The sequence below is a fragment of the Gadus morhua genome, chromosome 17 (genome assembly GCF_902167405.1).
Source record: "Gadus morhua chromosome 17, gadMor3.0, whole genome shotgun sequence".
Taxonomy (NCBI): Eukaryota; Metazoa; Chordata; class Actinopteri; order Gadiformes; family Gadidae; genus Gadus; species Gadus morhua.
The window spans coordinates 20,990,706-21,014,619 of NC_044064.1; the positions used below are offsets into that span (position 1 = coordinate 20,990,706).

Consider the following 23,914-nt stretch of genomic DNA (forward strand, 5'->3'; position numbering starts at 1 on the left):
TCTTGTGGGGCGGAGTTTCAGAGGAGTGTGTTGAGACTCAGACAGCAGGCACAGAAGGACTTGCCATATGGACCTGGCCAAAGGTCTACTCCCTTCCCCTCCCTCCCAACCCACCCACTCCTCTCGCGTCTCCCCCCTCGTCTCCCCCACCGTCTCCCTATCTGCAGAGAGTTGCAGGGGATCAAATTTTCTCACCTTCTGTCTGGCCCGAGATTCCATCTCTGTGGTGGCGCAATTAAACACAATTTACTCAATCGTTCCACAGTATGACTGCCCTTTTCATGCGCACAAATGCGCGAGTGCGCTGCTTAGGTAATATAAAACATCAGGTTCGACGGAGGAAAGCAGTTTTCTTAAGACAGATGTGGTGTCTGCCCCAGTCATCCACTGTGGCATCAGAGTGTGTCTGCGCCTCAGTGCGATGGTGTCTTTGGTAAACACATGAGCGCAGGGCCACATGAGGGGCTCATCCCTCGGCACTCCCTCATTAGGAACACTGAAAACAATGCGGTCATTTTCGCTGGGGCCTGCTGTCATCAGATGTTCAACTTGTTTTGATGTGTATTTTTTGTGCCGCAGGGAACTGACTCGCGAGTGAACATTCTATTAGCGTATTCTATAATCCCACGAGAGCAATATCTTACATGAATCTGGACACTGGAGACCGATTTCAATGGCAGCTGTACCTTTAATCTGTTGTAAGGCCATATCCCATTGATATCAATTGCCAAATATGAATGTTAATGCCTGGTGTCAAGGAGGCCTATGTGTTGAATAGGCTCATACTTAATTGTACGTTGGTTGGAAAGAAGATAAAATATTTGGACCTTTTCAACATGGCTGTGGCTAAGGGGTGTATTTTTAAAACGGTGAGTTATTGAATATGTATGGAGGGTGAATGAGGGAATGGAAAAATGAATGCCTTCCCAGACAGAAATCCTTACAGTGAGCGGATAGAAGAAAAGCGACAGGGCAGACAGCAGACGCACACTGGACATACCACAACGGACATACCGAGGTGATATTGTGGCACAATGACACATGGCAGAGAAATACAGCGGTTTTCTGTAAGACGTTTGTGGATAACAGGACACAGTACTGAAAGACACATGCAATGTGCTGGATTTTCAACAGCCTCGTCCCTGGCTGTCATGGCCTGAAAGCCACTGGAAGAGTGGAAATAAAATGTATTCTTCTGTAAGCAGAGCTAAGCCCTGTCCGGGGTCGAGTCGGTTGAGAATGTCCGGGATTTCGACGGGAAAAGGTCCCCTACATTTCCCTGTTTTTTGGGAGTGCCAATTTTTATAAAATGCCACTTACACAACCACACACACACACACACACACACACTCACACTCACACACACACATCCTCTCAACTAGGGGGATACATAAGTAGTGAGCGAGAGAAGGATGGAGAGAGAAGGAGGGAGAAGAGAGAGTTTGAGCATGAGAGGTGGTTGGAGGACAACGAGCAGGATAGACACAGAGATAATTAGAGGGAGAAAGAGACTAGGAGGGATAGCGAGAGAAAGAACGGAGACTGCCACAATTGGAAATTGGAAACACAATAGTGGGAACAAATGTAATATGTCCTCTGCGACAAACAAAATTTTTTGTATATTGGCAGCCAGATATCTCATCTCCTGCCATAATCTCACGGACAATCTCCAATGGTTGTTATTGTTTATTAATATATTAGGATTGTTTTCTCTGTTGTTATTTGCAGCCTTGTGTTTTTGTGTACTGTTGCTAGAAACATGTTGCTTTTGTTGTGCTTTGGCAACATAAGGCAATGCCTTTCCCATGGCAGTAAAGCCCTTGAAATGACAACCAATTGAATCGATAGAGAGAGAGAGAGAGAGAGAGAGAGAGAGAGAGAGAGAGAGAGAGAGAGAGAGAGAGAGAGAGAGAGAGAGAGAGAGAGAGAGAGAGAGAGAGAGAGAGAGAGAGAGAGAGAGAGAGAGAGAGAGAGAGAGAGAGAGAGAGAGAGAGAGAGAGAGAGAGAGAGAGAGAGAGAGAGAGAGAGAGAGAGAGAGAGAGAGAGAGAGATCATCTTCTCATCCTGTCTTCTTCCCATCCCCTCTCCTCCTCACCTCCCCTCTCCTTTCATCCTCTCCTACAACTCCTTTCCCCCTCCAACTTATCCTCTGCCTCCTTCTTCTCCTCGTCCCTTTCCTCCTCCATATCCTCTCCTTCTCCACCTCCTCCTCTCCTCTGCTCCTCCTCCTCCACCTCTCCTCCTCCTTCTGTCCTTCTCTCCTCTCCTCCTTTTCTCCTCCTCCTCCTCTTCCCCCTCCTATTATTTGCTCTGCTCCTCCAAGTCTGTGCCTGTCAGATACTAGAGGTGGTGGTCTCACTCCAATGCAGCCAGCCTCCACAATCGATGGCAAGGTTATTTTCGGATGGCCTGTAGCAGCGTCCAAGACTGTGTGTGTGTGTGTGTGTGTGTGCGTGCGTGTGCGTGTGTGTGTCATGTTCTATTGAGACAAAAGCCAGGAAAAAAGTGAAATGCAATCTGTTCCAATGTGTCTCCTCTTTCTGGACCCACACACAGGCACAGCCATGTGTTTGCATTGTGTTGCACATATGTGTGTGTGTGGGGGTGGGGGTGGGGGTGGGGGTGGGTGTGTGTGTGTGTGTGTTGATAGTTGGGTGTATATCTGGATGTATGTGGCTTTTGTGTGTGTGTGTGTGTGTGTGTGTGTGTGTGTGTGTGTGTGTGTGTGTGTGTGTGTGGTAGCAGCAGCAGATGGACCCACGCTCCTAGCTTGTGTTTCAGTCAGCTGTGTTTGCCCAGACGAGAGTTGCTTCCATTGGAACACATTAGAGTCTAAAAGGGGAGGAGAGAGGGGGGTCAACATAAGCCCCCTCCATCTTAAGAAAAACTTTGCTGGGTAATGAATCCAATATCTCTTTATTGACAATCTTACATATGCTCTCTTTTAGGTTATCTTACACGTTTATGCCTGGTACATTGAGTTATTGAGCAATTTATTCTAAACCAGCCTCGACAAATACTGATCAGATGTTCACAGTGCACATACAAAGTGTGTGTGTGTGTGTGTGTGTGTGTGTGTGTGTGTGTGTGTGTGTGTGTGTGTGTGTGTGTGTGTGTGTGTGTGTGTGTGTGTGTGTGTGTGTGTGTGTGTGTATGCAAACATGCTTGCAGTCAACATTGTCCAGCAAATTTGATAGTCAAATTTAAAGGGACAGTATTTGAGTTATCTGCTGAAATTTGAACAAAAATGAATTGCTTTGTAACGTCTGAATGATATTACTTGGATCTTTGACCAATGAGGTTGACGTTCAGTTCAAAATGACGATTAAAATAAACCAAGTCTGTTTCAAACAGAGACCCAAGGACAGGCAAATCCATCTGTCTAACTATCAGAACGACATCATCGTCATCTCAGAGAATGCTCTCTTCCTGCCTCATTGTTCTCTGTGAAGACCATTGTTCACGTGCTTGTCTCCATACGCCACCCAATCTCCGAGAATTGAGTTACAAGCACTTTGTGACTGAACTAATTGTGAGTACAGTGAGTTTAGTATTAATTTGGCACAAGGCAGTGGAGATCGATAGAGCCTTTGTCCAAAGGAATGTCCTCCCCCTCTTGGGTTATCCGTTTTACTACTGAATACGTTAGGGCTGAGAATTAATTCGGTCATTGCCATATATCTTTACAAAATACATGGTGTATTGGGAGATCAAAAAAGTGCAATGATTTGAAATAAATGTGGTTTTGTTTACTCAAGTAATTTATTACAAGCTCATCCATTAAGCCAATCAATAATTTTAAGTTTGGTGGTTAGATATTAACAGTTTTTAAGTGTCCCTTCAATAATAATGAACTACACCGATTAATCACATAACCCTATAGATGCCGACATTATGGTGCTTCCGTGCCAGATACTAAATACATGCACACTTACACTTACACGCATACACACACACCCACACACACACAGGCACACAAAAACATGCATGCAAGCACACACACACACACACACACATCAAACCCTAGAACATGAAAGCTCTAACGGTGGGTAGTTCAACCTCCCAGCAGGAAAACACGGCTTCTGTTCCTCTTGCTCCGACTTATTGCACCTCAAGGTGAAATCAAGAGGTCTGAAATAGCCTGGAGTTAGCTACCTGACTCCATTCACCTAGGGGGGAGGGGGGGGGGGGGGGGGGGGGGACGCTGGGTAGCAGGTTAGCTGGATGTTTGTTATTCTTTGAAAGCCGGATGACTTCTAAGAAACTCTTGGAAAGGGTCTGATATGTTTCCTTCCGCGGCAGATGACTTTGTGGATTTGTTCTGCTTTCATGTGCTTCGATCTTTGATCATTCAGTGGATTAGGTTCATAAGAAGTTTTTATCAGATGCGAGCTCTCCAAGTACATCTAAGTATATCACTTGTGGTGGGTGGAATTAACGGCATTAATTATACTATATACTTTGATTATACTTTCAGAGTTGCATTGATGTGTACAGTGGAACGCAAAGGGTCAACTAATTTAAAGCAACGCATCACTTTAGTTTTTTTTCTGTTGTTTAAAGGTCCCATGACATGAAAATCTCACTTTGTAAGGTTTTCTAACATAAATATGAGTTCCCCTAGCCTGCCTATGGTCCCCCAGTGGCTAAAACTTGCGTTTGGTGTAAAACGAGCACTAGCTGTTCTGCTCGCCTTTGAAAAAACGGAGGCTCAAGCGCGCTGATTTGGAATGTCTGTGCTCATGACGTCATGAGGAATCTCGGCTCCTCCCCTTACTCTGCCTGGCCCGCCCAGAGACGTTGGCCCGCCAATGAGACTCGACCGTGCGAGCGCCACATGTGTGTGTGTGAATACACACACTGTAACGCAAGTGTTTCTTGTCGGTTCTTTGACGTGTCTTGTATTTCCACAACGAGACTGTCGTGGGGGTTATCTGAGCCATGTTTGAGAAGGAATTGGGGGAAAGGAACTTTGGTTTGACTCGCTGAAGTACATGAACTGCGACATGCCGCCGGTTGCCGCGAGGCACCATCGCCCGGCAGCGGGCAGCTGGCAGCAGGCAGCGCGCGGTTCAGTCGACTTCAGGTTGATGTGAAAGTGGAAGAACCAGAGACGTCGCAGAACCCGACAAAGTCGTTTGTGATTCATAATATCGTCTGGAGGCGCACACAATATATTATATGATATAGATATCTATGTATTATATGATATTATTTAGATATAGAGCTCCAGGACTGTAACGCAAGTGTTGTACACTTCCTTGTTATTTGGCGCATAACGCGTCGGACTCTCGTCTCTGGTATTTCTACAACGAGACTCGTATTGGGGGTTATCTCAGCCAAGGTTGAGAATGAATTGGGGGGAAAGAACTTTGGCTTCGACTCCCTCAAGTCAAGAACATGAACCACGACAAGGAGGAGAAAGGGATCTTTGCCGGGCAGCGCTTAGGCACCTCCGCCTCCGGCGGTGGTCCCTCAGCGGGGCTCAAGCGGGAGACATTCGCCGCCAACAATCCCTTTCTCCTCCATGTCGTGGTTCATGTTCTTGAGGGAGTCAAAGCCAAAGTTCCTTCCCCCCAATTCATTCTCAACTTTGGCTGAGATAACCCCCAATACGAGTCTCGTTGTAGAAATACCAGAGACGAGAGTCCGACGCGTTATGCGCCATCACACCAACAGCAGAACGGTTATCCAAATAACAAGGAAGTGTACAACACTTGCGTTACAGTCCTGGAGCTCTATATCTAAATAATATCATATAATACATAGATATCTATATCATATAACATATTGTGTGCGCCTCCAGACGATATTATGAATCACAAACGACTTTGACGGGTTCTGCGACGTCTCTGGTTCTTCCACTTTCACATCAACCTGAAGTCGACTGAACTGCGCGTTGCCTGCTGCCGGCTGCCCGCTGCCGGGCGATGGTGCCTCGCGGCATGTCGCAGTTCATGTAGCCTACTTCAGCGAGTCAAACCAAAGTTCCTTTCCCCCCAATTCCTTCTCAACCATGGCTCAGATAACCCCCACGACAGTCTCGTTGTGGAAATACAAGACACGTCAAAGAACCGACAAGAAACACTTGCGTTACAGTGTGTGTATTCACATTGATGTGGACGTTGAAGAACCAGGAACGTCGGAATATCGGCTCACACAGCTTTTGGCCGTGATAATATGTATTATATGATATAGATATCTGTGTAGGCTATATGATAATATTTAGATATAGAGCTCCAGGACTCCGTGTGTTCTAGAATATTTACAGAACACGGCTAAAGGCTGTGTGCGCCTCGCCATTGCGATACATCCACTGTAAACAGAGCGCATGGTACCGTCCCTGGCTGCAAGCTGCTCTGGGCCACACCCCCACCCTCCTCCTTGACACGCCCACCGAAACAGCGCATTTGGGGGAAGCTCAATGTGCGACTGGCTCGGAGTGGCTGTAACTCTGCACCACGGCTGAATTTCAGGAACGTCTTTGAATACTGTGTTAGTTGCCCACTAATACCTATATTAAAGAATACATAATATAGCATGTCATGGGACCTTTAAGGGAAAGAAAGACTATGAAGTGTGTCTGGAGGTGGAAGGGTTCAAAGAGACATTGTGCTCTGAATATATTGCTTTGTGAAAAAAAGAAGAAGGAACTGACTGAAGACGCATGATCTATACAGTGGGCCTTTTTTTTAAGCTTTTCTTCAGAGTTATCAAATGATTAAATGGAAAAATAAACAATTCAGTTCCGGTATATATTGAAAGTGTTGATCGAAGGTTACGTTTCGGGATGAATAATCTATTCATTTCAGCATGGGCTCAATGATGACATATGGAAAGATGTCCACAATATGGAAGTGTTTAACGATGCTATGCCATACTAAATTGAAAATTCCTTCTCTCTCCTGCCCTCCTCTCCCCCTCTTCCTCCTCCTCCTCCACCTCCTCCTCCTCCTCTCTTCCTCAGTGTAATAATGACTATGTGCCGGTGTGTGGCTCCAACAATCAGAACTACCAAAACAAGTGCTTCCTACGCCGCGACGCCTGCAAGATGCAGTCAGAGGTTCTCGTGACGTCAGACGGTGCCTGCCCAGCCGGTAGGTGACAGTACATTCACAGTCAATTCACAATGTTCAATACGTAATTTATTAACCAACTATACGCTGGGATTAGGACGGCTAGCCTCGTGGTTACGGTGCCTGACTCCAACCCTAATGCATGCAGTGCAGAGTGCCTGAACCCTACCTGCAATCTAATGTAGGCCCACAGTGTGGGCATACACTTTCCAGGGGTGTGCATTATGTAAGGGAGAATGTATAGAACGCCGGTCATTGTCGGGAAAATAAACCCTGACAGGGCAAACAGTCTTGCTTCGCCCTGAAGGGGCTTATTTTCGATAATGGCCGACGACTTTCTATACATTATCCCGCTTATAACACGGCTACCTGCCAAAACTAAAAAATAACGTCACATGGTGTGTCTTTTTAAAACATATTTGTTACAAGCATTCGTAGTGTTGATCAGCAGAGAAATAGTCTGCCAAAGACGTTGACATCGCTTAGTTGATAAGTTATCCGGCTACTTGCGGAGTGAGGGGTGAAGGGCCCATGCTAATGAACGGAGCATTCCACAGCATTGAGAAGACCTGTGTAATAATTTCTAATGAGTTACATGGCTGGCATTTAACACAGTTCCAAAATCAATGCTCTTCAAATCCAACTTTCCAAATCCATCACAAAACCAACAACGGTCAGATGAACCTAGCAAGCAGATGTTTCCTTGACAACTCAAAAGCAATATGCTCAAAGCACAATGGAAGAAAATGAATTTCAGCTGATTAAGATAAACACACAATAACATTAGAGATGAAAGAAACTATTATGTCATGGATGTTGGGAACTGTGGTGTAACCAGTATAAACCGCTCCAGGCTGTCCTATTATTTGAAATAATGTAGAATAGTAATACAAGCGTAACATATAACATAATATTGTAATTTTCGCTTAGGCCATTAGCTGGGCAAATTCTGATAATCAATCAACCATGCTTATTCACGTAATGATCCCATACTGTTGCAGGATAGTCTAGTGATGAGGGGGTTGGGGGCTTCACTCCAAGCCAAAGGGTCCTTGGTTCCGAATCCCCACGTTGAGCCACCACCCCTACGTCCTCGTTAATGAAATAAGAAAACACAAACTGCAAGTCGCTTCGGAAAAGCATCTGATGAATGAATGAATAATGAATGGTAATGATAAAATATCATTCATGCAACGCTGTACATAGGAAAAACATAGACACACAATCAAATCATCAAACCTTGCTTTCGATTTATTATATCCTGGAAAGGGTGATGTTCAGCACATGAAGCCCTACAGATGCCGCCGCTTCAACAAGGCTGATTATGATGGGCGGTGAATTTAACCTGTACGGCTTTTTCGTTTTAACTTCTCCAGTCGCCCCATCAGTCCCGGGCAGTCTGGTCCCTGGAGCAACCGGCCCTGGAGCAGCTGCCCCTGAATCAGCTGCCCCTGGCAAAGTGGCCCTCGGTTGATTGCTCTCGGTGTCTCCTGTCATGTCCCTTTCATCGCTCTTGAAATCCACCTCAATTTCTCCCTCAATCTCTGTAATAATTACAAGGTAATGTTGCTGTTTTATGTATTTTGACTTTGCATTTGCAACTACTGTCATCTCCAATGTAAGAAAATTAATTAAAGCAAATCATTTCTGTAATGTGAATTAAATCATCTGCCACAATCAGAAACCAATAAAATGTATAAATGGATCTACCGGCAATTGTTAATTGGGTAGAATGTGTCGATTATCTACATTGTGTGCAAATCCTCAGTGAATCCCTGATCTCTGGTTGTTTTTTAAACTGAATGTACAAATCTGAATTATGTAATCTCATTAGGAGTGTAGTCTATCCTTGAATTACATGAAATGGGGAATATTGTTAGCTGCATGGATCATACCGAAGTTTAATTTGATGAAATATGTGTGGTCCGTTGCACTTGGTTCTGGAGGCACCCTCACAGAAGGGGGTTTCCTCCTCTTCGGCTTAGGGCGATGAATGAAAACTGTTGGGACTGCATCGTGCCTCAGCTTCAACATCCCTTCTCTTTTTGTGGCCGTGAATTGGTCATCTTCAAAGTGTACCTTTTTATAGGTAGGCTTGTAAGATCAGTTTCCATTGCACTTAAAATATCATTGAAAAGTCATAATTCTCTACACTTAGAATTATTATGCCCTTTGAAATGCTATCAAGTGATGTGAACATTAATTACATCACATCGTTTTTGACGGTTGCTGACTAGGGCTGGGTATCACGGCCAAGTTCCTGAATCGATTCGATTTCGATTCTGAAGGCTTTAAATCGATTAATCACGATTCGATTTGATTCGATTCAATCCGAATCGGTTCCATCTGCTCCTAGATTGAATGATAATTTTCTTAAGTTGTAAGGAAATATTCTTTATAGGCTATCATCATTAATTCATCACTAAAATCATTAATTGTGACTAAAATCTTGTAGTTGTGACTGTTAATTAACATCCTTAGCAAGATTTTTACATTCTATTCTATTCTATATTTTGTAGGCTACATTAATGACAATCCAGGCAACTATAAACAAAACTGCCTCCATCTTCCTAAAATATATAAATATAACCATTGTAAACATTATACCATTTAAGATAAAATATTCAAGTATTATAAAACTCCTTAAATTCATATTTTTTCAACATATTTACTAAAAAAAAAAAAAAGAAAAAAAAAAATCGATCTCATGCCCTGTGAATCGATAGCGTGAAATTTAAACGAAATCGATCCAAAATCGATTAAATCGATTTTTTTTACCCAGGCCTATTGCTGACCCCTGTCACTTGTACGTTTTGACGGCTGACCATTGCCATCCATTTCTTCCTGCGCTCTTGGTCCTTGGGGAAGCCATACATGTGGTAACCTTTCTCGGACCGATTGGAGCATCCAAACGCTGCACAGCCAACCATGGTATGACCATTGATCTAAACCAATTTTGAATTTGCTCAGGGCTATTATAAGTATTGTAATGGCATAAAGTATAGTATATTTGCAACGTTATATGTTAATGGTTTGCCCTAAGTATATTATATAGTGTTCCCTGCTGTGTCCATTGTTGAATCTGTTAACACAATCACACTCACTTGTTCTTGTCACACTAATTGTTTAATAAAAATAAAAACGATTTCATTCATCCAAGCGTAATGAGTTGTTATTCTTTAATATATTTGATACTTTGTGTGGCTCATATCTTAAAATGATCATGGTAAAACATCTTGATTACTTTGATTTTAATACAGATGTAGGGTAAAAGTTAAGGTTAAGCCAGTATGCTAACACGAACGTGAAGCTTTCCCTCAAACTTAAAAACGTATCTAACCACTCTAAAGGTAAAACTGACATTAACAAATATGCAATAATGCCATAACAGTCAGACAAATACTTGTATGTTTTTTTCATTCATATTTACCATTCAATATTGAAATCTCTGCTGTCGTCCCATAGAATAACATTGACTGCGCGGCGTGTTTGGAACTATTGAGGCTTACATGAACCACGTGACAACCACGTGACCACCCTGTCGGCGAGATCATAGCGTGTCGCAACTCTCTCTCTCTAATAAATTGTTTCAAATAACCCTGCCTCGTTAAATCCATGAGCTTGGTGTTTTGCTTTCAAAAATAGGTTATAGAAGTCTAAACAGCAGAAAATAAAAACATCCAATCTGCCTTTTAAGGATGCATTGGAATATCTGTCTATTTTTTTTAACCATCGGACCCTACGACAAAAACAACACAATTGACGGCAGCTCCTTTGCCGCGTGGTTTTTAGAGCCATGAGTATGAGGGGGCGGTCGATAGCAACCACCATAGCAACCATGACGGTCAAGTGACTGGATGCAGCTCCGTTGAAAAAAATAGAATACCACCCAACACACTCAGGAGATTAATGATATTTAAATTATTATGACCATGAAGTCTTTATTTGCATGGATTTACATTTCGTTCTGTGTAGCATGGAAAAATCGGAGAAACACTCCCATTCAGAATGCATTGATTTACATTTCGTTCTTTGGAGCACAGTTATTTTTATTTATTTATTTATTTTCAATTTTTGTGGAGGTGCTTCAAAGATGCTAATTTTTCTGCTATAATCCAAAATCCAACGGAAAAACACGTTGGCTTTTTGTCAAGGGAAACCCAGGTCGACGCTCACTTCCGGGTTGGCCAACATACGTCATCCCTTCACCACTCTATACTGTAAAAACACATGTTCAAGTTGAATGATAATGCATGAATCTATTCATGACAATTATTTTGGCCATGGTGGATCCAGATCTGTTCCGGAGCATTTCTGCACCTCGGGCAACAGCGCAGGGTTGCCAGGTCCTGCCTGCAAAAAACGTCCTGCCCACATACCGTTCAAAATCCACCCAAAATCTCCTAGAAGCAGCCCAAGTTGTTGTTTTAGCAGCGAAATGCATTGTGTGTGTGTGTGTGTGTGTGTGTGTGTGTGTGTGTGTGTGTGTGTGTGTGTGTGTGTGTGTGTTCAGGGCCGACGGACTGCGGGGACAAAGGGAACAGTTGTGGGGGGCCCAAGGCAGAGGGGGGGCCCATGAAAAAAATAAATAAATAAATAAATTACCTATTGGCCACGTCTTCCCCCCCCCCCCCCCCCCCCCCCCGTCAACAATCGCTCCATACCCCGTCCCCCCCGTCCCCCCGTCAACAACTTAGCGCAGGGGGGTCCATCAGTAGGCCTACCCAGGGCCGTCGGACTGCGGGGACTGCGGGGACAGTTGTAGGGGGGCCCAAGGCAGAGGGGGGGCCCCTGAAAAAAATAAATAAATAATAATAATTATCTACCGGCCACGTCTCCCCCCCCCCCCCCCCCCCCCCGTCAACAATCGCTCCATACTCCCCCCCCCCCCGTCAACAACTGAGCGCAGGGGGGTCCATCAGTACCTATAGTATAGGGGCCCAGGATTTGGTGCTACGGCCCTGGGCCTACCTATAGTATAGGGGCCCAGGATTTGGTGCAACGGCCCTGTGTGTGTGTGTGTGTGTGTGTGTGTGTGTGTGTGTGTGTGTGTGTGTGTGTGTGTGTGTGTGTGTGTGTGTGTGTGTGTGTGTGTGTGTGCTAACCATGGTGCTAACACGCTATTTTATGTTGAAATGCGACGTAATCCAGTGTTCACGAAAACGTACACTTTCAACGTATGCTTTTCTCCGATAAACGTGTTTCACGTCACAGGGTTTTGGAGGAAAAGGCGGGCCTTCTGAGAGGGGATTCCGGGGGTTTCCTTCCGGGCGGGAGTTGTGGTTGTTGTAGTTTTTTCCGGTGGAGCTGTGCCTGCCTGTCCGATTGTGGAATCCAATAAACCTGCTATCAAGCTTACTTCGCTCAATACCTCGCCTGTGGTTATTACAATATCATTAAAAGTTACATAAAGTAACGGTTTAATAACCCAAACGCAGGAAACACGTGAGCTGCTAGTTTAGCGAAAGCAGCGTCCCTAGCAACCTGACGTCGTTGAAACATGCGAGCGAGCCGATTAAATCTTCCTAATAACTATAAAACTAAAGATCAGACACAATCACTGACTGAAGATTATGCAAGTAAAAATTAGATTTCTCGCTAGAAATGTTATTAGAAACACGTTTAACGGTGAATCGATCCTAAAATATTGCATTTCCCATTCAGATAATAAAGATTAATAAAGATCTTACACATTCACTGACTGAAGATTATGCAAGGAAAATGTAAATTTCTTGCTAGAAATGTCATTAGAAACACATTTAATGCTGTATCTTTCCTAAAATATTACATTTCCCATTCAGATAATAACTATTAATATGGCTACGTAACAATTTCACCAAATGCTAGGAGAACGTATCGCTGTTGGTGCTATTCCCCCATTCATTTCGAATGGAGAAGGACGCGTGTTCAGGGTGACGCTTTGGTCAGGCAAAGCATGACCCTGAACACGCCTTGCGATGTGGACAGACGTATCTATTTTACGCCTTGGCGTGATACCGGGTATGTAATGTAAGTATAATAAAGTGTATGGGCGTTGTCCTTATACCGGGTTGTATCCTTATATCCTTATAGCCTACTCATCAAATGAATAGATTTAGCAAAAAATTTGAGTTATTTTTTCCAACCGTTGATTTGAGTTTTGATCTTAAATCATTTACACCTGAATAAAAAAAACCTAAATGCACAGAGCAAAAACATATATGTGGCATACATACCTCCCGCGACCTGTAGAGGCGCTCGTTTATGATACGCTCCAGTGGGTCGTAATCCGTGGCAGTACAAACGACCTATACGGTCGTAAAATTTTGCGGACTTGTTGGATAGCACTGACTACATGATACTGATATATATTCTACACCCACATCATAGATGAAGCACTGACTACATGATAGCACTGACTACATGATACTGATATATTCTACACCCACATCAATGGTGAAACAACCACTAACATAATTCACATTAACACACCACATTATGTTTCACTGAATTTTCTGTGACACAACCAGACAGAATAGTTTGGGTTGACTCCCAGCAAAAATAAACTGGGTTTGATAGTGCCTTTGTAATAGCTTGATTCCCTAGACTAACCTGTAGGCCAAACTGCTCTTCAATCAAAGATGTAGATGTAAAATGTAACTTTGGATCTATCCCTCTTACATTTAAATATCCCGTTTCAAATGAGGCAAAAACCACATCAAGTTGGAGTGCACAACATTTTGCTCAAGCCAAAATCAGAAACGTTTGGTTTGGACTAAATGTTAAGAATACTCTGGCTGGTTAAATGAGGCTTGTTTGAAATGTGAACGATTTTCAGAGCTAAAAAGGGAGATGGCAGCAGGAACACAGACTGGCAGATGTACAAAATAAAAGTCCTCATCTAGCGTATGTGGAAAAAAGCAAAATATCCTAAATAATTCCCTCCATGGCACAAAGTTATAAGTACGTTGTTGTTTCTAACAAAAACAAGGAGTTTTGTTATCTTGCCAAACAGTTTGGCAAGACAGCAGAGCAAATTGCATCACAATAGATGCTTTTAATATGTATGTATTCCCTGCCTTGAATATTCATGTTTTTAAACAGTCAAACGCTGCATAGATCCACATTGTAGCGGCATCTTTGTTCCATTTCCCCGGTACAATTGGTTTCCCTCCACATTAGATCAACGGAAAATATGCTTTAGAAATAATTTAGAAACTCTTGATACAATAATCTCATATATTTTCTTTGAAGCACTGAGCTTTTTAAAACCAAATTGAGGAAGAATGGTTCGTCTTTGAGTTCTGAAAAGGTTGATGCTTCTGAAAGGAAAAGGTGATTTGATCGTTAGTAAACCCCTTTGCTGGTGAAAAACATGTGCTAAGTGAAAAGAGGGAAAGGAAAAAGTATTGAGAGTATGCTCTTTAAAAAAAACAGGATACAATGTGCTTTTCGGAGTAGTGGGAAATGGCCAGCAAAGAACAAGTGCATCCTATTGAAATATTCACCGTGCAATAAATGATTGTGATGTGAAGTGTCTAAGGGCTTAATGCAACAAATTATGAATTGTTCTTAGCATCAAAAATATAAACAAATGTCCTTATTTCTTATGTTAGCACTAACAACAATTGGTACTCTAAAGTGTTAATCCTTAAAGGTGATGTGAAATGGCATTCAGAGTGGAGAGCAATTAGCATGGAAGAGAAACATGCTAAAAGTCCTAGCCAGCTTTGGGTCAGAACATCACAGTGTTTATGCGAGTGGAAGAGAAATGCTAAGTCTGCCAGCATGGAACTGATAATTTAATTTAAAAAAACTAAATCTCTCCAGATCAAACTAAAAAATCCTACATCTGACTAACTCAAACTTTCAAACCCAAAGTCTCTCTCACTGAAACTCGAAACCACAAAAACAAACTAGCAGTAGTTTAACTGATTTCATTCTGACGTGAAATACCAAACACAATAGTACTATTTTGGTATATATGGGATTTTGGAAATAGAATGACAGGATGAAAAAATATATTTTGAGTTCTTGTCTTTAGGTACAGTTTATTATGTTTATAAAACAGAAAAACATTATTTTGTATGTGTACATGCTGGCATTTCTCTCTCTCTCTCTCTCTCTCTCTCTCTCTCTCTCTCTCTCTCTCTCTCTCTCTCTCTCTCTCTCTCTCTCTCGTACATTCACATGGACCCTACCCCACAGACACACACATGTACCCACACACGCATGCACACACACTCCCTCTTATCTTAGGCTCTCCATACTCTCTATTTTCATCTATCAAAAAATATTGTGCACAGTGTAATGGAAGTGTCTGGAACGTACACCCCCACCAATACACGGTACCAGCCATCAGGGTTTCTGCCTTGATAGATCATGGCACACAGACATGTTGAAAACCATCCACACCACTATGGATGGTATATCAAGATAGCTTACAAAGCTCTGATGTGCCTTGGCACTGGATCCCCCACAGGCCCGGTTAGGGTCACTTTGGTTCAGTTTCCTGTCTTGTTGGGTGGTTGGTTGAGTGCCAGAAGCCTGTGAGATAGCAGAACATGCGTTTACTGCAGGATAGACTAGTGGTTAGGTTATGTCCTTCAGCATGATGCCGAACCCCCACTGGCTCTTTAATGACTGCATCTGTAGGCCTGGGTCACTTCAAGTACAAGCTAAATTAACGCATAGTGAATGAATGTATTGAATGAATACATTTCTCATACATGTGAATTTGTGTTTCTGACAATAGAACAAAGAACGAAGGTCTTTCAACAAATATCATGGAATAAATTGTAACAGATTTTTGATTTGCATTTATTTCTGTGCACACTGCTCGCTTTTTCCCTTTCAAAATTAAACAACTCTCTTTTTGAGCCTGCTTCCTGCACTCCCAGCTAAGTCCATCTCTGTTTCAAACATTATCGATAGCCTAACTGTTTATCTTCAAAGTCAACACGACTTTTAGCATTTCCCTCTCGGTCCAAAACCCCTTGAAAACAAACCCTCTTGAAGCCGCAACCAAACACAAAAGGGCCTCTGAGCTTCAAAAGCCCCGTCGTTTGATCTCTCCACAAAAGATCTCCACGAACAAACTAAACAGACCGTGGTGAAGTTGGTTTGAAGTTGGATATTCGACAGATATTCGGCCATTCATTTCCTATGGGAAATTGCTTTTTGCTCAATAGCTTCCGAGTTATAGGACCCAGAGGCCCCAGACCAATGTTTACCTGTTCTACTATGTGGTACTAACAACACACACCTCACTAAAAATTAATATTTTGCTCCTCCTATTTTATTTAAATATTTTAAGAATCCCATTAGTTTCCTATGGGAAATTGCTTTTTGCTCAATAGCTTCCGAGTTATAGGAGCCAGTGGCCCCAGACCAATGTTGACCTGTCCTACTATGTGGTACTAACAACACACACCTCACTAAAAATTAATATTTTGCTCCTCCTATTTTATTTAAATATTTTAAGAATCCCATTAGTTTCCTATGGGAAATTGCTTTTTGCTCAATAGCTTCCGAGTTATAGGACCCAGAGGCCCCAGACCAATGTTTACCTGTTCTACTATGTGGTACTAACAACACACACCTCACTAAAAATTAATATTTTGCTCCTCCTATTTTATTTAAATATTTTAAGAATCCCATTCATTTCCTATGGGAAATTGCTTTTTGCTCAATAGCTTCCGAGTTATAGGACCCAGAGGCCCCAGACCAATGTTGACCTGTCCTACTATGTGGTACTAACAACACACACCTCACTAAAAATTAATATTTTGCTCCTCCTATTTTATTTAAATATTTTAAGAATCCCATTCGTTTCCTATGGAAAACGGCTTTTTGCTCAATAGCTTCCGAGTTATAGGACCCAGAGGCCCCAGACCAATGTTGACCTGTCCTACTATGTGGTACTAACAACACACACCTCACTAAAAATTAATATTTTGCTCCCCCTATTTTATTTAAATATTTTAAGAATCCCATTCATTTCCTATGGAAAACGGCTTTTTGCTCAATAGCTTCCGAGTTATAGGACCCAGAGGCCCCAGACCAATGTTTACCTGTTCTACTATGTGGTACTAACAACACACACCTCACTAAAAATAAATATTTTGCTCCTCCTATTTTATTTAAATATTTTAAGAATCCCATTAGTTTCCTATGGGAAATTGCTTTTTGCTCAATAGCTTCCGAGTTATAGGAGCCAGTGGCCCCAGACCAATGTTGACCTGTCCTACTATGTGGTACTAACAACACACACCTCACTAAAAAATAATATTTTGCTCCTCCTATTTTATTTAAATATTTTAAGAATCCCATTCATTTCCTATGGGAAATTGCTTTTTGCTCAATAGCTTCCGAGTTATAGGACCCAGAGGCCCCAGACCAATGTTTACCTGTTCTACTATGTGGTACTAACAACACACACCTCACTAAAAATTAATATTTTGCTCCTCCTATTTTATTTAAATATTTTAAGAATCCCATTAGTTTCCTATGGGAAATTGCTTTTTGCTCAATAGCTTCCGAGTTATAGGAGCCAGTGGCCCCAGACCAATGTTGACCTGTCCTACTATGTGGTACTAACAACACACACCTCACTAAAAATTAATATTTTGCTCCTCCTATTTTATTTAAATATTTTAAGAATCCCATTCATTTCCTATGGAAAACGGCTTTTTGCTCAATAGCTTCCGAGTTATGGGACCCAGAGGTCCCAGACCAATGTGGACCTGTCCTACAATGTGGTAATAACAACACACACCTCACTAAAAATAAATATTTTGCACCTCCTATTTTATTGAAATATTTTAAGAATCCCATTCATTTCCTATGGAAAACGGCTTTTTGCTCAATAGCTTCCGAGTTATGGGACCCAGAGGCCCCAGACCAATGTTGACCTGTCCTACTATGTGGTACTAACAACACACACCTCACTAAAAATTAATATTTTGCTCCTCCTATTTTATTTAAATATTTTAAGAATCCCATTAGTTTCCTATGGGAAATTGCTTTTTGCTCAATAGCTTCCGAGTTATAGGAGCCAGTGGCCCCAGACCAATGTTGACCTGTCCTACTATGTGGTACTAACAACACACACCTCACTAAAAAATAATATTTTGCTCCTCCTATTTTATTTAAATATTTTAAGAATCCCATTCATTTCCTATGGGAAATTGCTTTTTGCTCAATAGCTTCCGAGTTATAGGACCCAGAGGCCCCAGACCAATGTTTACCTGTTCTACTATGTGGTACTAACAACACACACCTCACTAAAAATAAATATTTTGCTCCTCCTATTTTATTTAAATATTTTAAGAATCCCATTAGTTTCCTATGGGAAATTGCTTTTTGCTCAATAGCTTCCGAGTTATAGGAGCCAGTGGCCCCAGACCAATGTTGACCTGTCCTACTATGTGGTACTAACAACACACACCTCACTAAAAATTAATATTTTGCTCCTCCTATTTTATTTAAATATTTTAAGAATCCCATTAGTTTCCTATGGGAAATTGCTTTTTGCTCAATAGCTTCCGAGTTATAGGACCCAGAGGCCCCAGACCAATGTTTACCTGTTCTACTATGTGGTACTAACAACACACACCTCACTAAAAATTAATATTTTGCTCCTCCTATTTTATTTAAATATTTTAAGAATCCCATTCATTTCCTATGGGAAATTGCTTTTTGCTCAATAGCTTCCGAGTTATAGGACCCAGAGGCCCCAGACCAATGTTTACCTGTTCTACTATGTGGTACTAACAACACACACCTCACTAAAAATTAATATTTTGCTCCTCCTATTTTATTTAAATATTTTAAGAATCCCATTCATTTCCTATGGGAAATTGCTTTTTGCTCAATAGCTTCCGAGTTATAGGACCCAGAGGCCCCAGACCAATGTTGACCTGTCCTACTATGTGGTACTAACAACACACACCTCACTAAAAATTAATATTTTGCTCCTCCTATTTTATTTAAATATTTTAAGAATCCCATTCGTTTCCTATGGAAAACGGCTTTTTGCTCAATAGCTTCCGAGTTATAGGACCCAGAGGCCCCAGACCAATGTTGACCTGTCCTACTATGTGGTACTAACAACACACACCTCACTAAAAATTAATATTTTGCTCCTCCTATTTTATTTAAATATTTTAAGAATCCCATTCGTTTCCTATGGAAAACGGCTTTTTGCTCAATAGCTTCCGAGTTATAGGACCCAGAGGCCCCAGACCAATGTTGACCTGTCCTACTATGTGGTACTAACAACACACACCTCACTAAAAATTAATATTTTGCTCCCCCTATTTTATTTAAATATTTTAAGAATCCCATTCATTTCCTATGGAAAACGGCTTTTTGCTCAATAGCTTCCGAGTTATAGGACCCAGAGGCCCCAGACCAATGTTTACCTGTTCTACTATGTGGTACTAACAACACACACCTCACTAAAAATAAATATTTTGCTCCTCCTATTTTATTTAAATATTTTAAGAATCCCATTAGTTTCCTATGGGAAATTGCTTTTTGCTCAATAGCTTCCGAGTTATAGGAGCCAGTGGCCCCAGACCAATGTTGACCTGTCCTACTATGTGGTACTAACAACACACACCTCACTAAAAATTAATATTTTGCTCCTCCTATTTTATTTAAATATTTTAAGAATCCCATTCATTTCCTATGGAAAACGGCTTTTTGCTCAATAGCTTCCGAGTTATGGGACCCAGAGGTCCCAGACCAATGTGGACCTGTCCTACAATGTGGTAATAACAACACACACCTCACTAAAAATAAATATTTTGCACCTCCTATTTTATTGAAATATTTTAAGAATCCCATTCATTTCCTATGGAAAACGGCTTTTTGCTCAATAGCTTCCGAGTTATGGGACCCAGAGGCCCCAGACCAATGTTGACCTGTCCTACTATGTGGTACTAACAACACACACCTCACTAAAAATAAATATTTTGCTCCTCCTATTTTATTTAAATATTTTAAGAATCCCATTCGTTTCCTATGGGAAATTGCTTTTTGCTCAATAGCTTCCGAGTTATAGGACCCAGAGGCCCCAGACCAATGTTGACCTGTCCTACTATGTGGTACTAACAACACACACCTCACTAAAAATAAATATTTTGCTCCTCCTATTTTATTTAAATATTTTAAGAATCCCATTCGTTTCCTATGGGAAATTGCTTTTTGCTCAATAGCTTCCGAGTTATAGGAGCCAGTGGCCCCAGACCAATGTTGACCTGTCCTACTATGTGGTACTAACAACACACACCTCACTAAAAAATAATATTTTTTTTTAAGAATCCCATTCATTTCCTATGGAAAACGGCTTTTTGCTCAATAGCTTCCGAGTTATGGGACCCAGAGGTCCCAGACCAATGTGGACCTGTCCTACAACCCTGGTTTAAAGTCTAAAAGACAAGTTTGTATCACTTGTCAACTGATTTAGACACATTTCTAGCAACGGCTTGTTGCCAATGCGTTTCAATGGTGCATTTGATGATGCTGTGTAAGCCTTTCCTGTTATAATAATAATAATGATACATTTTATTTAGAGGCACCTTTCAAGACACCCAAGGTCACCGGTTACAGAGCATATAGTCATCATAAATCGTTTAAAAAAACAAGACATTGTGGAAAAAATAAATTAAAACAAAAACAAGACAAAACAAAACAAACAAAGAATCAAAACAGTGATCAGTTAGACGTTGTGTGCGAGTTTGAACAGGTGAGTTTTGAGTTGTGAGTTGAAGGTTGTAATGGTGTCTGACCGTTTTATGTGTGGGGGGAGGGAGTTCCAGAGCCTGGGTGCTGAACAGCTGAATGACCGGGCACCCATTGTAGTGAGTTGTGATGTGGGGATACATAGTAGTCCAGCAGAGGTTGAGCAGAGGGAGAGTGAGGGAGTGTATTCTTGGAGGAGGTCGCAGAGGTAACTGGGGGCTAGGTTGTGGAGAGCTTTGTAGGTGAGGAGTAGGGTTTTGTATTGGATGCGGTAGTGTACTGGGAGCCAGTGAAGTTGGATGAGGACAGGGGTGATGTGGTCAGATGATTTGGTGCTGGTGATGATCAGGGCGGCTGAGTTCTGAATGGTCTGCAGTCTGTTGATGAGTTTGGTGGGGAGTCCGGTGAGGAGGGCGTTGCAGTAGTCTATGCGTGATGTGACAAATGAGTGAATTAGGATTTCAGTGCTGGATTGGGTCAGTGATGGGCGGAGTCTCGCGATGTTGCGGAGGTGGAAGAATGCAGTCCGGGTGATGTTGTGAATATGGGGTGCGAATGAGAGGGTGTTGTCCAGGATGACGCCGAGGCTCTTGACTTTGGAGGAGAAGGGTACTGGGAATCCATCGATGATCATGAGTGGAGCTGGGGTGTGTTGTGATTTAGTGAGGGTGGATTTGGATCCGATGAGCAGGGCCTCGGTCTTGTTTCCATTGAGTTTCAGGAAGTTTCTGCTCAACCAGCTCCGGATCTCTTCCAGGCACGTGATGAGGGAGGTGGGCTTGCGTGTCCTATAGCTTACTTGTTAATGTCCTCGACTCAGTCACCTATTGCATCACTTCCTTTAGGGCTTAGGCCTCCTAATTGATCATTGTAGTATATTTGAATGCCCTCTTTCATATATATGACACCACCACCACTGGGACGTGGCAACAATTCCCCATATCCATATGGGGAGGGGGGTGGGTGCTTGTGGACAGTATGGGTGTACACTAGACCTAAATAGGAAGCACACTCAAGAGGAAGAATGGCCTCTCACACATATTCAATTAATTGTTTCAAATAACCCTGCCTCGATATATAAATGTTTTGCTTTAAAAAATAGGTTACAGGCTGTCACTATAAAATGTATCCATGCGTGTCTCTGAGTGACGTAACAAGCCACCAGACAGCGATTAAAAATACCCGAGTTAAGTTCATTAAAAAAAGTCACTTATTAATTATGTCTAAACTGCGGAGAATAGATACATATTCCAAGGTGCCTTTCGAAGGAAACCTTGGAATATCTGTCTATTTCCTAACCAGCGGACCCTATGACAAAAACAACATAATTGACGGCAGCTCCGTTGCCGCCCACGTGGTAGACCATAGCTTTTATTCAATTGTCGTTATAACAAGATCTGTATCCGACCATTGACCATCGACTCGTAAATTCTATGAATTTAATTCATATTGACGTATGGCGATGGACCGTATGGCACTGTATCCCTTAAATCCCATTTTGAATTTAATAGACCATTCTCGTTGCTTCGAGGAAGTCTGGTGGTCTCCGTATATAATAAATAAATATATAAACATATTTATTTATTTATTCCAGCTCTTCTCAATGCTGCGGAACGCTCACTAAAATGTTTACGTAAACAATTTTAATGGTGTAACGATACATAAATATCTTACCCACCCAGAATAAAAAGTATTTCCGCCATTTTCACAGAAAAATATCCAAAAAAACATCCAATAGGAAAGATGCTCACAGCGTCTATTGGAGACGTAGTCGGGTTAATACAGGAGTGAATCGGCTGCTGGAGCACCCCATTTCCGTCTGCAGACTACGCCGAAGGGTACCTTTCCCGTCAGCCACCGACGTTCAAGTGCCTTGGCCAACAGTCGGTATTTGATGTTCTCGGAGTCAGACTGTGTTGGTCTGCATTGGTCTGGGGTTTCTGGGTCCCATAACTCGGAAGCTATTGAGCAAAAAGCCGTTTTCCTTAGGAAATGAATGGGATTCTTAAAATATTTAAATAAAATAGGAGGAGCAAAATATTAATTTTTAGTGAGGTGTGTGTTGTTAGTACCACATAGTAGAACATGTCTAAATTGGTCTGGGGCCTCTGGGTCCCATAACTCGGAAGCTATTGAGCAAAAAGCAATTTCCCATTGGAAATGAATGGGATTCTTAAAATATTTAAATAAAATAGGAGGAGCAAAATATTAATTTTTAGTGAGGTGTGTGTTGTTAGTACCACTTAGTAGGACAGGTCAACATTGGTCTGGGGCCTCTGGGTCCTATAACTCGGAAGCTATTGAGCAAAAAGCAATTTCCCATAGGAAATTAATGGGATTCTTAAAATATTTAAATAAAATAGGAGGAGCAAAATATTATTTTTTAGTGAGGTGTGTGTTGTTAGTACCACATAGTAGGACAGGTCAACATTGGTCTGGGGCCTCTGGGTCCTATAACTCGGAAGCTATTGAGCAAAAAGCCGTTTTCCATAGGAAATGAATGGGATTCTTAAAATATTCAAATAAAATTGGAGGTGCAAAATATTAATTTTTAGTGAGGTGTGTGTTGTTAGTACCACTTAGTAGGACAGGTCAACATTGGTCTGGGGCCTCTGGGTCCTATAACTCGGAAGCTATTGAGCAAAAAGCCGTTTTCCATAGGAAATGAATGGGATTTTTAAAATATTTAAATAAAATAGGAGGAGCAAAATATTAATTTTTAGTGAGGTGTGTGTTGTTAGTACCACATAGTAGAACAGGTCTAAATTGGTCTGGGCCTCTGGGTCCCATAACTCGGAAGCTATTGAGCAAAAAGCAATTTCCCATTGGAAATGAATGGGATTCTTAAAATATTTAAATAAAATAGGAGCAAAATATTAATTTTTAGTGAGGTGTGTGTTGTTAGTACCACTTAGTAGGACAGGTCAACATTGGTCTGGGGCCTCTGGGTCCTATAACTCGGAAGCTATTGAGCAAAAAGCCGTTTTCCATAGGAAATGAATGGGATTCTTAAAATATTCAAATAAAATTGGAGGTGCAAAATATTAATTTTTAGTGAGGTGTGTGTTGTTACTACCATATTGTAGGACAGGACCACATTGGTCTGGGGC

The 23,914-nt window shown here is 41.7% G+C and overlaps 1 protein-coding gene across 2 annotated transcripts in view; it reads left to right on the forward strand.

The window, feature by feature from the left end:
- The window catches only part of LOC115529187 (tomoregulin-2), a 47,913-nt gene extending 38,117 nt beyond the window's left edge, over positions 1–9,796 (forward strand). The window contains exons 3-4 of one of the 2 annotated variants that reach the window (XM_030337737.1): positions 6,968–7,097; positions 8,078–8,372. In XM_030337737.1, the coding sequence (XP_030193597.1) occupies positions 6,968–7,097; positions 8,078–8,082 (135 nt within the window). In that variant the 3' untranslated portion in view covers positions 8,083–8,372. Of the gene's footprint in view, positions 1–6,967; positions 7,098–8,077; positions 8,373–8,452 lie in introns of those variants that run through there. The other variant, XM_030337736.1, reaches the window with a different exon arrangement.
- Positions 9,797–23,914: the final 14,118 nt, after the last annotated feature.